Consider the following 16,794-nt stretch of genomic DNA (forward strand, 5'->3'; position numbering starts at 1 on the left):
TTCAGTGGAAATGGTTTGGCAGTGTGTGCACATTTAATATGATCACTGCTACTGTAATGCACTTTGTGCATGTGTGCATGTGAATGCATTTTATGCTTTAGTGTGTGAATCCGATCACACATACAAAGGCTTGGCCTTTGATATAAAACACATACATAAACCCCTCACAAAAATACAAAATTCTACAATTCTGAAGTGGCTTAGTAAATGGGCCAGGTAAATTTATGACAGCCAGCCTAATGTCCTCTTTTGTAACTATTTTTGCTAGTTTGTACATATTCTAACTTTTGATTGGGCTTCTGTGTGAATGTGTACCCCGGATAATGACCTTAGACCTTTACATTATATCCCGCTTATTGGTTAAAACTTCTGAAAAAGAAGTATGTGGTTGTAACGGTTGCCAAAGTTGCCCATCTCATTTGAATAGTGGTTATTGACAAAGGCTGCATTTTATCTAAATGGGTGCAAGTGGGAGCTATGAATCTGTATTTGGATATGCCATCTGGATAATGAACAATATGATCACGCCCTTTGCATTTAGTTCTGATGTTTATATAGTCTCACCTTGTTTCATTTTTATGCACACTATACCAAGCAAGGTCTGAAGGGCTGGCAAGTCTGTCTTTTTTCAACAAAAACAAACATGGCCTTTACCCTTTAATGTGAAAGAGATTATATTTTATGACTTTAACAGGAGGTAACAGAAGGACTATTGTTTTGCAGTCACTGTGGATACTAATAATGACTGCCTCACTGTGGTTGAGGACAGGAAGTGATAACTGGTATAGATGGAGGGTGCCACAATCTGACGGGTCTGTTTGGATGACAAACTTTTGAGTGAGTAGCAACAGAGTTGATAAATGTCGGTCACAGGAATGATGTATTTAGCCCATGGGCAATGCTTCCTCTCAGGCAAAATCATTGCACCGGTGATTTGTTACAACTGTCTGACTCTGTCTGAGATTCCAATCATATTGCAATTACAACGTATATGTGTTTTTCCTTATCCAGATAACATATCCATGCTGACTGCATCTTAAGATGAGGTGTAAATAGGGTCAAAAGGTCACGTTCTCCACAGCGGGGGGATTGCCCTACTCGATTCCACTAAGACGGAAGCTGGTTTTAGGAACCGAAGAATCCAACTCTCCCTTTGTCCTCCATCATCGTTGCTTTTTGTGGTCCTGCCTTACTTCTGCCTGACTGGGTCCATTGCTGCTGTCCAACCCATCCAGCTTAAGGTGCGCTTGACTGTAACGTCGGATCAGCGCTCCGGGGAGGAGTGCCACACAGGCAATGGCGAGGAGCTGAGCCAGCGTTCCCCAGGAGAAGATGTCATCTAGCGAGGAGATCTCTGAGAGGATGGAGCCCGTGCGGACACAGATAAAGTTGTAGGGTATTAAACCTGAAATGAGAGAGATGGGAAAGAAGAGAGAGGACTGAGAATTTGTACCTGTGCTCAGGTATGCAGAGGGGAAGGAGAGAGAGCGGCTGTGTCTTATTATAAATGTGCTGTGATGAGCCAGACTCCATCTCCACTCACATCAAGTATCATTGTGTATACTATAGACTATATACACACTCATATACTACTTTTCAGGATTAATTAACCAATTGTTGCCACTCTGTAACACATCCCTTTTCTCTGTATTATGGTAGGATATTCATTCAATAGTGGTGGAATATATGACCACCACCTGCAGACACCCAAATTTGCAGTTATCAAGTTGAGAGTCTGCAGGGAGTAAAGTGGTGAAAAGGAAATTTGCAAGTTGGTTGGAGTGGCATTTAATATCCAAGGTAAATCTCAAGCTTAACACCAAGATGTAAAATTCCACTTGTGGACCTACATCAATGAGGCTGTGGAAAAGCTGACTAGTCTTAAATTCACAAGAACAAAAGGGATGCATTAGTGGTGAGTAACTTGAATTTTGAATATATTTGTAGTGTATAAACTTTTGGACAATCAATCCATTACTTTGGTCTTTCACTGATTTATTTAACTCTTGTGAAGACTTTTTTCTTTTTTCTTTTGAAGGACATTTAAATAAACATGAACTGATTTATCATTTTGTAAATTACTGTTGAACTCATACATGCTCATTCATCCCTGTTTTTGTAGTTCTTAATATAATCACAATTGTATTTGAATGTTGTCATGTGATTTGTTATTTGCTGTCTATATTGGGTGACTACTATACTGGGTGACTACTGCTATTGTTGGGCAAAGGAGAAGGAGATGAGGAAGGGGAAGAGCTATTATTGGGTGAAGGAGAAGGGTAGGAGTGTGGAGGTGAGAGTTGGAACCTTGAATGTTGGCACTGTGACTGGTAAAGGGAGAGAGCTGGCTGAGATGATGGAGAGAAGAAAGGTAGGCATACTGTGTGTGCAAGAGACCAGGTGGAAGGGGAGTAAGGCCAGAAGCATTGGAGGTGGGTTCCAACTCTTCTACCATGGTGCAAATGGGAGGAGAAATGGGGTAGGGGGAATTCTGAAGGAAGAGTATGTCAAGAGTGTGTTGGAGTTGAAAAGTATGTCAGACAGAATGATGAGTATGAAGCCGGAAATTGAAGGTGTGATGATGATTGTTGTCAGTGCATATGCCCCGCAAGTTGGGTGTGAGATGGAAGAGAAAGAAGAATTCTGGAGTGAGGTGGATGAAATGGTGGAGAGTGTACCCAATGAGGAGAGAGTGGTGATTGGGGCAGACTTTAATGGGCATGTTGGTGAAGGGAACAGAGGTGATGAGGAGGTGATGGGTAGGTATGGTGTCAAGGAGAGTAATGTGGAAGGACAGATGGTGGTAGATTTTGCGAAAACCATGGGAATGGGTGTGGCGAATACGTATTTCAAGAAGAGGGAGGAACATAGGGTGACGTATAAGAGCGGAGGAAGGTGCACACAGGTGGACTATATCTTACACAGGAAGTGCAATCTGAAAGGGATTGGTGGTGATGGGAGAACGTAGCTAGGCAGCAACGGATGGTGGTCTGTAGGATGACTTCGGAGATCAAGAAGAGGAAGACCATTAAGGCAGAGCCAAGGATCAAATGGTGGAAATGGAAGAAGACTGTTGTGTGGAGTTCAGGGAGGAGTTAAGACAGGCACTGGGTGGTAGTGAAGAGTTTCCGGATGGCTGGGCAACCACTGCAGAAATAGTGAGGGAGACAGCTAGGAAGGTACTTGGTGTGTCTTCTGGACAGAGGAAGGAAGACAAGGAGACTTGGTGGTGGAATGAGGAAGTTCAGGAAAGTATACAGAGGAAGAGATTGGTGAAGAAGAAGTGGAAAAGTCAGAGAGATGAATAAAGTGGACAGGAGTACAAGGAGAGGTAGCATAAGGTGAAGAGAGATGTGGCAACGGCAAAGGAAAAGGCGTATGGTGAGTTGTATGAGAGGTTGGACACTAAGGAAGGAGAAAAGGACAAGTACCAATTGAGTAGACAGAGGGACCGAGCTGGGAAGGATGTGCAGCAGGTTAGGGGGATGAAGGATAAAGATGGAAATGTGCTGACAAGTGAGGAGAGTGTGCTGAGAAGGTGGAAGGAGTACTTTGAGGGGCTGATGAATGAAGAGAATGAGAGAGAGAAGGTTGGATTACGTGGTGACAGTGCGGTGGATTAGCAAGGAGGAAGTGAGGGCAGCTATGAAGAGGATGAAGATTGGAAAGACAGTTGGTCCAGATGACATACCTGTGGAGGCATGGAGGTGTTTAGGAGAAATGGCAGTGGTTTTTTTAACTAAATTGTTTAACACAATCTTGGAAAGTGAGAGGATGCCTGAGGAGTGGAGAAGAAGCATACTGGTACCGATTTTCAAGAGTAAGGGTGATGTGCAGAACTGTAGCAACTACAGAGGTATAAAGTTGATCAGCCACAGCATGAAGTTATGGGGAAGCATAGTTGAAGTTAGGTTAAGAGGAGAGGTGACGATTAGCGAGCAGCAGTATGGGTTCATGCCACGAAGGAGCACCACAGATGTGATGTTTGCTCTGAGAATGTTGATGGAGAAGTATAGAGAAGGCCAGAAGGAGTTACAATGTGTCTGTGGATTTAGAGAAAGTATATGACAAGGAGACGAGAGAGGAGGTGTGGTATTGTATGAGGAAGTCAGGAATTGCAGAGAAGTGTATAGGAGTGGTGCAGGATATGTATGAGGGAAGTGTGACAGTCGTGAGGTGCATGATTGGAATGACAGATGGGTTCAAGGTGGATGTGGGATGACATCAAGGATCAGCTCTGAGCCCTTTCTTGTTTGCAACGGTGATGGACAGGCTGACGGATGAGATCAGGCAGGAGTCTCCATGGACTATGATGTTTGCGGATGACATTGTGATCTGTAGTGAGAGTAGGGAGCATGTTGACGAGAGACTGGAGAGGTGGAGGTATGCACTAGAGATAGGAGGAATGAAAGTCAGTAGGAGCAAGATGGAATACATATGTGTGAATGAGCGGGAGAACAGTGGAATGGTGACAAACGTGGATGTGTTTGAATACTTGGGGTCAACTGTTCAAAGTAACAGGGAATGCAGAAGAGAGGTGAAAAAGAGAGTGCAGGCAGGGTGGAGAAGAGTGTCAGGAGTGATTTGCGACAGAAGGGTACCAGCAAGAGTGAAAGGGAAGGGTTACAAGATGGTAGTGAGACCAGCTATGTTATATGGTTTGGAGATGGTAGCACTGACGAAAAGACAGGAGGCAGAGCTGGAGGTGGCAGAGTTGAAGATGCTAAGATTTTCACTGGGAGTGATGAAGAAGGACAGGATTAGGAACGAGTATATCAGAGGGACAGCTCAGGTTGGATGGTTTGGAGACAAGGCAAGAGAGGCAAGATTGAGATGGCTTGGACATGGGCAGAGGAGAGATGCTGGGTATATTGGGAGAAGGATGCTGAATATGAAGCTGCCAGGGAAGAGGAAAAGAGGAAGGCCAAAGAGGAGGTTTATGGATGTGGTGAGGGAAGACATGTAGGTGGCTGGTGTGACAGAGGCAGATGCAGAGGACAGGAAGAGATGGAAATGGATGATCCACTGTGGCGACCCCTAACGGGAGCAGCCGAAAAGAAAAGAAGAAGATTGGGTGACTACAATCTCAATGGTAACTATGATGATGAGTTTCACAATTAATTGTGTAACTGCATTAGAATGGCAGTATAATTTTTAGCTAAGGCAATGGAAGTGATCGGCTTGTCTGCAGAGTCTACTCAGGGTCCGCTAATATCTTATTAAGAACATGGAGCCAAATCCCCTATACAGAATATAGAGGCAGATCCAAACAGGTGGCAGGTGGGGTGAAGGTGGGCCAGCATCCAAGCAAGCAGAGCAACAGCATAAACATCAATAACCAGCACAATCTGGTTACACATTTTAGTAGGGGTGAGCGTGACTGGTTTATTCTGCATGTGGCTGAAGCCAACTAGGTCAGTAGTTAGCTAGCAAGAGTTCCCTGACTGAAGGTGACCCTGTGTGTGTATGTGTGTGTGTGTGTGTGTGTGTGTGTGTGTGTGTGTGTGTGTGTGTGTGTGTGTGTGTGTTTGAGACAGAGGGAGAGAGAGAGAGAGCAAGTAATCATAGTCTCACCTATGAGAACAGAGAAGAAGAAGATGGACAGAGGGATGTTGAGGATGGGAGAGGTGACATTAAGGAACCAGTTTGGTGTCATGGGGAAAAAACGAAGGAAGAGCAGGAAAAAAAACAAACTGCTGCGATTCTCCTCCACCTGAGAGAAAGGGAGAGAAAGTGTGAGAGAACGAGAGAGAGACAGAGAGAGAGACAGACAGACAAAAGAGACAGACGAGAGTTTGGGAGAGGATGAGTTGGTGAGAAGAAAGGAGTGAGGGATGAGGAAGAGTTAGAGAGCAGTATGGATGAGAGAAGACAGGAAAGAATATCAGGGGGGTTTTAAAGAGAAAGAAGAGAAAGAGGAGGAGGGGTGTGAGACAGAAGCAGTGAAGAATGGAGTGGGTGAGCGAAAGGATGAGGGACATGGTAAATGGTGAAGAGGAGGAGACGGTGGAGAGAGTGAAGGAGAGGCAGTGGACAGGAGAGAAAGAGAGAGAGGAGGGTGAGTGAGAAAGAAGAACCAAGAAATGATGAGAGTGATAAAGAGAAAGGGGTGGGTGAGAACCAGACAGAGAGAAACAGGAAGAGTAAAGGATGAAGCAAAACTGGCAAGTGGGAGAAGAGAAGTGTGCATTCTGCAGACTAACATCCAGTTTCTCCACAGGCCCTGGCCAGGCTGCAGACTACTGAAACATGGGTGTTTTTATTCCTCTCCAAGTGAGTTTTCTGCCGTGTCGCTGTACAATGGTGCGCAGCTGAAGATGTACTTAAAGCTGCTACACGGAGTTTCCAACTGATCATCCATCCATCCATTAACCAAACCGCTTATCCTGCCCTCAGGGTCGCGCGGATGCTGGAGCCTATCCCAGCAGTCATTGGGCGGCAGGCGGGGAGGCACTGTGGACAGGCCGCCAGGCCATCACAGGGCCAACACACACACACACACACTCACACACACTCACACATTCACACCTAGGGACAATTTAGTATGGCCGATTCACCTGCCCTACATGTCTTTGGACTGTGAGAGGAAACCGGAGCACCCGGAGGAAACCCACGCAGACACAGGGAGAACATGCTCGCTCCACACAGGGACGACCCGGGACGATCCCCAAGGCTGGACTACCTCGGGGCTTGAACCCAGGACCTTCTTACTGTGAGGCGACCATGCTAACCACTGCGTCACCGTGCCGCCCAAGTTTCCAACTGATCAGTCTTAATTTAATTCTATCAGTCTTCATTTAATTGTGATGCCTCTATAAAACCGAGACAAGCAAATGAGACGACCAACAAGAAAATTAGATATTGCTATATAATAATTTGAAATGCTTTTCTCTTGAGTCAGATTCCCCCACGAAATTGATTTACGGCATACAACATGGGATACATAGCCACAGTTAGAGATATATCACCTCATCACTGTATATCTTGCAAACACCCATTTTTTTCCAAAATACCACATTGAGTACCACTTCAACACTGTCATCCCTCAGTTCAAAAGGTGCTCTTCACCAAGCCCCATCAGCATGGGACATATATTCAGCACCAAACCATAACAAAACTCCTGATGTCCTATTGCATCACAGTGCCAGCGGACAGGACAGAGCGATCCACTGAAGGGGCCACTACATCCAAGCAATAAATCCCAACAATGTGCGGTGTGTGTAGGGGTGTCCAGGTAGCGTAGCGGTCTATCCTGTTGCCTACCAACACGGAGAACCTGGTTTGAATCCCTGTGTTACCTCCGGCTTGGTCGGGCGTCCCTACAGACACAAATGGCAGTGTCTGCGGGTGGGAAGCCGGATGTGGGTATGTGTCGCTGCTCTAGCGCCTCCTCTGGTCGGTCAGGGAGCCTGTTCGGGGGGAACTGGGGGGAATAGCGGGATCCTTCCACGTGCTATGTCCCTCTGGTGAAACTCCTCACTATCGGAGGAGGCATGTGGTAGTCTGCAGCACTCCTTGGATCGGCAGAGGGGTTGGAGCAGCAACCAGGATGACTCGGAAGAATGTGGTAATTGGCCAAGTGCAATTGGGGAGAAAAGGGGGGGGAATTTTTTCCAAAAAAAAAAAAGTGTGGTGTGGTTCAGCTGGCTGCAGCATAGATGTCTCCCATGGACATCCATTTAAATAATGCCCATGATGCCACCAGCTCCATGCTCCAATGTGCCCACACTCCATCGGGTAAATCAAGAACCTTACTGTTGTAAAGCAGGGATATAGCCCCCACAATCAATGGGAGAGCTGCTGCTTTGACAAAGCCTTACCTTGTGCAGGATTGTCAAAACATACAGCTGGTCACACATACCTACATCCTGAGTACGCTATATAAGAACATAGCACACGTACTTGACATAGGCTGCTCTTCAGAAGCAAATGGGGAAGGAGAAAAGGAGAACAGCTCAATTGTCATTGATGTGTAAGATGTGGGCATTACCTTGGGGACCTAGGCCGTATTGGGGTGCAAAGTAAACATAGTCAAGTCAAATTTATTTAGTCACCTGGTGGAAACTGGGGTGCAGGAGGGATGCACAGACAGGGCATGAAAATCACTCATGTGTTTAGCAGAAGCCAAAGCGAGGAGCAAAGCAGGCTTCATGAAGTCCATATCTATACAGACTCTAAAAGCTCAAAAGGAGGGCCACAGAGGGCCTCCAAAAGCAACGTTAAGCCCCAAGTAGGTACAATAGGCTTAACCATGGGTTTTAAACACCTCACTCCCCTCATGAAGCGAATTTTGTAAATGGGTGAGCACCTGGTGACACACCATCAAAACCAACATGACAAGCCGATGTAGTTGCCAGGTAAACTTTTCTTGTGGAAAAGGATACGCCTTTTTCAAACAGCTCCTGCAGAAAAGACAGAATAACCACAACAGAGCACTGGAAGGGAATCAGATTCTTCCCCTCACGCCACCGTTCAAAGGCCCGCCATTTATATGTGTAGAGCCCTCTGATGGATGATGCTCTCGCACTCTGGATCATTGTGATCACATTCAGACCCTTAGCCATCAAATTTGACCTTTCAGCGGGTAGGCATGGAGACACCACACCTCTGTGGGGTGGTGAACCACCTCCCCCTTGCTTGAGACACGAGATCTCTGCAGGCTGGAAGGCACCATGGCTCTGCTGCTATTAGACTGATTATTTCAACTTCACCGGCCACTGAAGTGCTACCAGAATCAAGGGCAGGCCGTCCCGCCGCTCTCTCTCTAACACCAGCGGGATCAATTCTACTGGAGGAAATGCATATAGCAGAGTATTCCTGTTGTGAAGCATTTCAGTAGTATCCACGAGCAGCAGTATATACTGTTCGTTAGCATGCAATACATGTGGAATGAGCTGGAACTGCTACACCACCTAATTTTGAAAGAGCAACGGCCGATAGGGAAACTCCAACTTCCATGTTTACCAGGGACATTGTTGGTCGGCTAACCATTCATGTAACTTCAGTGACGTCGTTGGTCATCTGATCCAGCGGCCCAATCATGTAACTTGTTCACTCAGTCACTCTAAGCATGATCACTGTCACTGTATGTGATCACTCAGGGACATTTGCATTTGTAGGGCTGGCCCGCTGGTCCAGTCCATCCAAAAAAGGCAAGGCTTGTTTATTTGTATAGCACCTTATCATCGCTGAGGTCATTCAAAGTGCTTTACAGGCAAAAGATAAGGAAAAAAAGCATAAAATAAGATAAATAAAAGTACAGACAAATTTTATAAAAGTACAGCCAAGTTTAAAACTGAGTTACTAAAATAAACAAGTGCCATAAAAACCGATTAACAAAAAGTAAACAATCAGAGCAGAATATATATAAATATAGAAAAATATACAAAACCCACTCACACACACACCAAGAACTTAGCCATAGGCTGTTTTGAAAAGTAAGGTTTTTAACCTGCTTTTAAATGTGTCCAGAGTGGGGGCCTCTCTCAGGTCCTCAGACAGGGCGTTCCATCTACTTGGGGTGTAAATACAAAATGCAGCTTCCCCTGCTCTAGACCTACCACGAGGGATGGTTAAAAGACCACTGCCATTGGACATGAGAGTTCTTGCTGGTTTGTACATAATTAACATGTCTTTCTAAGTGTGGTGCAAGGCCATTTAGCGCTTTGTATACAAGTAACAGAATTTTAAAATCTATGCTAGTTTTGATGGGGAGCCAATGCAGAGATCTAAGAGCAGGTGTAATGTGCTCATACTTTTTAGTTCTGGTGAGAACACGTGCTGCCACATTTTGAATTAACTGTAGTTGGCGCACAACTGATTTTGGGAGCCCAGTAAAAAGTCCATTACAGTAGTCTAGTTTACCTGTTATAAATGCACGGATTAATTTTTCACAGTCTGATTTTGATAGAAGCCCCTTAGTTTTGAAATGTTTTTAAGATGGTAGAAGGCTGATCTGTGAGATGATTGGTGTGGCTCTTAAAATTTAGATCACTGTGTATGATTACACCAAGATTTCTAGCTTCGCTTTTGCACTCCAGAGACAAAGAGCTGAGATGAATTACAATTCTCTGTCTCTGAGTCTTTGCACTAAATATAAGTATTTCTGTCTTGTCTTTGTTCAGTTGTAAAACGTTCTCTGACATCCATATCGTCAATACACTGAGTTAGGGAATGTATGGGCTCTATGTCATCAGGAGATAGGGATATGTACATGATCATCTGCATAATTATGGTAATTTATTTTGTGTTTCTGCATAACATGTGCGAGTGGGAGCATATAGAGATTGAATAGTAATGGTCCAAGACTCAAACCTTGGGGTACCCCACACATTATACCCACTTTGTCTGAGGAAAAGTCTCCAATAGACACAAAGAACTGCCTGTCCTGAAGGTATGTTCTAAGCCAGTTGAGAACCAGGCCAGAGAGGCCGACCCATTTTTCTAATCTCTCTGGTAAAATAAAAGGGTTATAAGTGAAGAGCTGATGACTCATCAGTGGAACATTTGGCTAAAACACATTTATATATGTTTAAAACCCTATAAATCATCGCTCAATCAAAACATCATCATACACACAGACACTTGTTGGCTTTCCTGTCCCTACCTTCCTCTGCAGCATGGCCACTTTGTCAGGGAAGAGCTGAACCACATACTTCTTTCCAAAAGCAAAGGACAGCAGGTAACAGAAGGTCGAACCTGATGTTGTCAGCAGACAGGCTAAAATCAGACCCTCCCAGGGTCCAAATAACGCACCAGCCAACATGTTCTATATGACAGACAGACAGAGTGAAGAAAAGACAGATGGATATATAGATTTGTTTCATGTGAGGGAGTGTATACCTTCAATTTACTCTAACTATCAATCCATTCAAGTAAAATCTATGCTGGTTGTGTGTGTGTGTGTGTGTGTGTGTGTGTGTGTGTGTGTGTGTGTGTGTGTGTGTGTGTGTGTGTGTGTGTGTGTGTGTGTGTGTGTGTGTGTGTGTGTCCATGCTCACCAGAAAAGAGGAGCCAGGTATGGCAAAGGACTGTTTATAGAGATAGGCGCTGCAGAACAGCAGCAGAATGTAGCTGTGATGTTCCCTCTTGTAGAACTTCAGCAGCTCTGCCAGCTCCCTCAGCTCATCCAGGTCCGACGGGAACTTCAGCCTGGGCAAAAACAGAAACCATCTAACAACTAGGTTTTGACCAATTTTCCATATACAATATTTGAAAAATATTTTAACAATCTTTTTTTTTCTTTTACTCGGTTATTTTTGACCTTTTGTTGGTTGGAGTGAAGATTGTGAAGGTTCAATTTCACAAATTCCCTCTTTCTAAAGTGCTGTACTTTGTGATGTCGGTTGATGCAGTGTTTTTGCTTGGGAAGAAAACCTTCGTACATGTAGCTATTCATGGCACATGGCTGGAGAAAGGACGTGGTTGAAGTGAAAGTAATGAAACATTAATTTCGAATAACAAGACGCGATATGTGCGAGGGTACAAACACTGTCCAGTCAGTTGTTGTGACAGTATCTAGGGGAGTTGTGTGAAAAGTAGCAGTGAAGGTGTGAATTCATACAACCCTGAAGATCATCATTTCTTTTCACATGGTATTTGCATTGGTATTGGACCACCAAATCCAAGAGGTCCATTTAAAACGAAACAGTTGCCACTGCTGTTACGTCGGACCCTTCCTCACCACTAGACAAGAATGAAAACATAGGGCGTCCGGGTGGCGTGGCGGTCTATTCCGTTGCCTACCAACATGGGGATCGCCGATTCGATTCCCTGTGTTACCTCCAACTTGATCGGGCGTCCCTACAGACACAATTGGCTGTTGTGTGCGGGTGGGAAGCCGGATGTGGGTCCATCCATTACAACTCAATGTTTTCCCTATAAGATCAGTTCATGTGAATAATATCACCATGACTCGCGGGTGGGGTTGGACCTGTGGGCGAGGGTGGACGTCCAACTCCGCCTTCCCGCAGGCTGCAGCAGTTACCTTCTCGGGTAATTGGCAAAGTACAATTGGGGAGAAAGAGAGGGAACCCCCCCTCCTCCAAAAAAAAAGAAGAATGAATGAATGAAAACATAGCTAAGCCTTGGTTTTGGTTATTGCTGTGGTTGTATTTGTTGATGAAGGTCTTCACAAGCTTGGTCTGCATGCTAGCCACAGCAAATGTTTCCTACTTCATACTCGCCGTCTGCTTTATTCATCTTCGTAATTTGGTTGCTACGATAAGGACATAAAACACTATGAACTATTGCTTGGAAAGTACTATCCAGTAGTAACTGGTGAAATGAGCAACTACAAAAGCGTTAATTATTTGGATATTCGTGGATAGGCCAACACCCGAAATACAGCAGCTATAAAAAGTATCAAAAAGGGCTTGCATGGAAATCTCCAGGACCGCAACAAGAGTCAAATTTTATCTTTTTTTTTTTTAAGGAAAACGTGTAGAGGAATGAAAGGTTTCACCTCTTACTAGCAGACGTAAAATAGCCTTTTAGTGACGACAGTGTGACTGACTGCCTGCTGGGTCAGTGATTGATGCCTGAGGTCTCTCAGCAAATCGGGCCCAGATCAGGTTCCAGCTTCTTGTCTATGGGGTTTGAATGTCCTCCATGTATTTGTGTGAGTATCCTCCCACGGCCTACATACATACTTGGTGGGTGAAATGGAGTCTGAGTTTATCTGTAAGTATGAATGGTGCGTGGAAGCACTGTAATGAACTGTCAAACCATGCTGGGACGCGTGAGTCAAAGCCAACGTTTTTTGAACTAAATGGGGGCACTACGAAAAAAGGAGCAGTGAAATGCCAGTGAACACAATTACTTTTGCAACTATCCCTCTTGCCTAAAATCTGAGAGAGAGAGAGAGAGAGAGAGAGAGAGAGAGAGAGAGAGAGAGAGAGAGAGAGAGAGAGAGACAGAGAGACAGAGAGAGAGAGACAGAGAGAGAGAGAGCGAGAGGGGTTTAGTAACAGGATATCCATGACTGAAGGACAGAAATAGCCATCACTGCCCCTTAGCTTAAAGTAGAGGGTTGCGATACCCCTAAAACACACACACACACACACACACACACACACACACACACACACACACACACACACACACACACACAAGTCAAGTCAGTGTTATTTGTATAGCCCAATATCACAAATTACAAGTTTGCCTCAGTGGGTTTTACAGCAACACAACTTCCTGTCCTTAGACCCTCTCATCAGATAAGGAACATCCATCCATCCAAATAAAAAAATAAAAAACTTTAACAGGGAGAAAAAATAGGAAGACACCTCGGGGAGACCAACAGAGGAGGGATCTCTCTCTCAAGATGGACAACATGCAATAGATGTTGTGTGTACACAATTTACAGACTACAAAACTGAAAGAGGATAACAGAACTATAATGGAATTATAAAATATATGGAGAATATGATGAGGAGGAGGCCAAGCAGTGTCCAGACGCTGCTGGAACAGCCCGGGACCCAAGCCACGCGACCAGCATCACTAAGAAGCACACACACACACAAACATTCCCTATTTCCCTCCCCCCTTCTATCACGCAAGTATAGATACACAAACAGACACAAACTCACACACGTTTCTGGAAGTCGTTGTAACCCAGTGTGATGAACCTGTACATAACAGACAAACCACACTGCTGACAGTCCACGCATGTACAAAAATCTCCCTGATCTAAAGGAACCCCCTGTCTCACACACACACACACACACACACACACACACACTAGAGGAGCAGCAGACTGAACTCCCCCTGAAGACTGGGCGGCTGCCTTCTGCCTGCCTGGACTCAGTGGAGTGTCCAGCAGAGAAACACACTTCTCTCACTGCTCAGTAAGGGGGCAATGACACGGAAACCTGGGCAAATGTCTGTGAGAGGGGGTATTGGGGGGGCATGAGAGGGGGCATGAGTGTGTGTGTGTGTGTGTGTGTGTGTGTGTGTGTGTGTGTGTTTGTGTGTGTGTAGAGTTATGTCTGTCAGAGAGGGGCTTTGATTTCGCTTAGTCACACCCCCATGAGAAACATGCTTTCTCACGCACAAATGCTCACTTACCCGCACACACTCGCATGCAGGTGGCGCGCGCACACACACACACACACTACAGTTGTGTGTGTGTGTGTGTGTGCCAGGAAGTTAGAGATATAAACAGGTGACTGCCATGTCATCAGTTTGGAGTTTGGTGCCAGTGGAAGGCAGTACAAACCGCCGCTGGTTTATGATAAAACTACTGGGTGGGGCATATTTTTATTTTAGATTGATCATCATGTCAGCATGCTGTCCCCGTTAACCGATGCAGTGCCCTCTTTAGGCCTGTCTGTGACAGCAAATACAACCTCCACAAAGGGAGAGACACAAATCTACTTTTCTGTAAAATATAAGTAATAAAGAAACTTTTTTTGAGATTTTTTTTTAATTTTCTATAATAGCAGAAAGAAAATAAGAAGTTATAAAAGGAAATTAAATAAATAACTTAATAATTATTATATATAAAGGAAGGAAATAAACTAATTTGTAAGCAAAGTAAAGATGCTCTATGAAGAGCAGTGCATGGAGTCCTTATCTTCATGCCTGCAGTGCTTTACGACAGTGGGGTTTGGACACAGTGTGTAGGAATAAATAAACAGCTTATGGAGAATTATCAGTCATGTGACAACATAAATGAAGCAACTCCAAGGTGACACAAAATTACCTTGGTTCCCTAAAAACAGACAGAAGATGAGCAGGTAAACTGTTCTACTGGAGATAGATAGATAGATAGATAGATAGATAGATAGATAGATAGATAGATAGATAGATAGATAGATGGGTGGGTGGGTGGGTGGGTGGGTGGATGGATGGATGGACGGATGGCCGGACGGACAGACAGACAAGACAAGACAAGACAGATAGACAGATGGATGGACGGACAGACAGACAGACAGACAGACAGGTAGATAGATAGACAGATAGACAGACAGATAGACACAGATAGATGGATGTGAGGATCAGCAAAAAAATGTCCTCACTGCTGTCGTTTAAAAGTAGAAAGCGGCCCTCACGAATATAGCTGAACAAGAACAACACACACACATATAGGTAACGTGGGGATTACGAACCGGCGAACCCCATGTTGGTAGGCGACGGAATAGACCGCTACGCCACCCAGATGCCCCCCATATATTACTTATTTGATCAATATGTAGCTTTACATTATAATGAAGATTATATGGAAGGTACAATGTTTAATACATTTTCTTGTACTAATGTCTGTATGTGAGCGCGTGCACACACAAGCGTGCATACACACACACACATGCATGCAAAACACACAAACACACATATGCACACATGCACATACACAGGAGGAGGCTCCGCTCTTGGTGGAAGAGTATCTTGGTAGACGTTATCCTATCATCCCCAGATGACCTAACACTTGGCTGTCACACTGCAAAATGTCAAGACACACTTATACACACGCACACACACACACACACACACACACACACACACACACACACACACACACACACACGGCTCATACAAACACATGCAAGGTGATTCCTGTGTGTGTGTGTGTGTGTGTGTGTGTGTGTGTGTGTGTGTGGTGGGGAGTATCGGGACATCCCGGCCAGTGTTCCAAGAGGGTAAAGTTGTCCCCTTCTATGTGTATCACTGACTGGCTCTATTTTCCGTTTCATACCTGAATATGGATGACTGCGCAGGTGCAAAAATTGAATATTGAATACATTTTCTTGCACTCTGTAAGTTATGAACACACACACACACACACACACACACACACACACACACACACACACACACACACACACACACACACACACACACACACACACACACACACACACACACACAGGGGGAGGCCCCGCTCTTGGTCTAAAGAGTATCCTGGTAGATGTTATTCTATCATCCCCAGACAACCATACACTTGACTCTGACCCATGGCAAAATGTCACGAACACGAACACACACACACACACACACACACACACACACACACACACACACACACACACACACACACACACACACACACACACACACACACACCACAACACACAACACACACATACACAAGAGACAAGACTGAGATGTACAAATGTTGCTCTGATCCAGCACAGCCTCTAGCACACCCACAGCAGTGGATACACACGTTCCAAGGGGTGATTAGTCCTCAGTGTGCCATGATCTGCCCTGATCTGCCCTGATCTGCCCCTCTTGGAGGAAGAGGAGAGGAGACAAGAGGGCAGAAAAGAAAAAGGTTAAGAGAAAGGGGGGAAGAAAGGAGCTGAGGAGATGAGAAAGGGGTGGGTGGATAGAAAAAAATGGGGGGGGGGGGCTAACGAAAGTCCAGGAGAAGAAAGAGGAAGGCAAGGGCGAGGATGGAGTGGAGGGGATGGTGGATGAGAGAGGAGAATAAACCAAATGAAGACAAGGGGAAGAAAGTAAAGAGAAGAATAAGAATAGGATGGAGGGAAGGGAACAGGTACTCTCACCAGGGCAACACTACCCCCCCTTATATTTCTAATTTTAAAAAGGATCTTCCATCCTACCTGTGCTCCCCAGCTCCCGGGTCCTCCCCCTCGGGGTGCGGGGCAGCGTCGCGCGGCCCCGGGGGCAGATAGGCCGACAGCAGGTAGAGATAGAAAGTCGCCGCCGCCACGACGGCGATCAGTCCCATTAAGGAGCGCATTGCTCCCCGGTGCGAAAACTCACACTTCAGATGGTCCGAACCGCCCGAACCGCTGTTGTGTAACACCGGTGCTGCAGGCAGGGGAACCAACA

General features: G+C 45.2%; 1 protein-coding gene across 1 annotated transcript; it reads right to left on the reverse strand.

The window, feature by feature from the left end:
* Nucleotides 1-1,163: 1,163 nt before the first annotated feature.
* On the reverse strand, nt 1,164-16,702 carry tmem41ab (transmembrane protein 41ab). The gene is made up of 5 exons (XM_056292307.1): nt 16,563-16,702; nt 11,001-11,151; nt 10,607-10,768; nt 5,575-5,713; nt 1,164-1,405 (listed from the first exon to the last, which is right to left on the reverse strand). The coding sequence occupies exons 1-5, from the start codon at nt 16,700-16,702 to the stop codon at nt 1,164-1,166; spliced, it is 834 nt and encodes a 277-aa protein (XP_056148282.1).
* Between the last annotated feature and the right edge of the window lie 92 nt (nt 16,703-16,794).

The sequence above is a fragment of the Lampris incognitus genome, chromosome 13 (assembly GCF_029633865.1).
Source record: "Lampris incognitus isolate fLamInc1 chromosome 13, fLamInc1.hap2, whole genome shotgun sequence".
Classification (NCBI taxonomy): Eukaryota; Metazoa; Chordata; class Actinopteri; order Lampriformes; family Lampridae; genus Lampris; species Lampris incognitus.

Bases quoted from the DNA above. Each gene is read 5' to 3' on its own strand.
- tmem41ab (XM_056292307.1), bottom strand. From the start codon at position 16,702: ATGCGCTCCTTAATGGGACTGATCGCCGTCGTGGCGGCGGCGACTTTC. The intron at 11,152-16,562 runs GTAGGATGGAAG...GTTTTTGCCCAG, and splicing joins CCGGGAGCTGGGGAGCACAG to GCTGAAGTTCCCGTCGGACC. The intron at 10,769-11,000 runs GTGAGCATGGAC...TCTGTCATATAG, and splicing joins TACCTGGCTCCTCTTTTCTG to AACATGTTGGCTGGTGCGTT.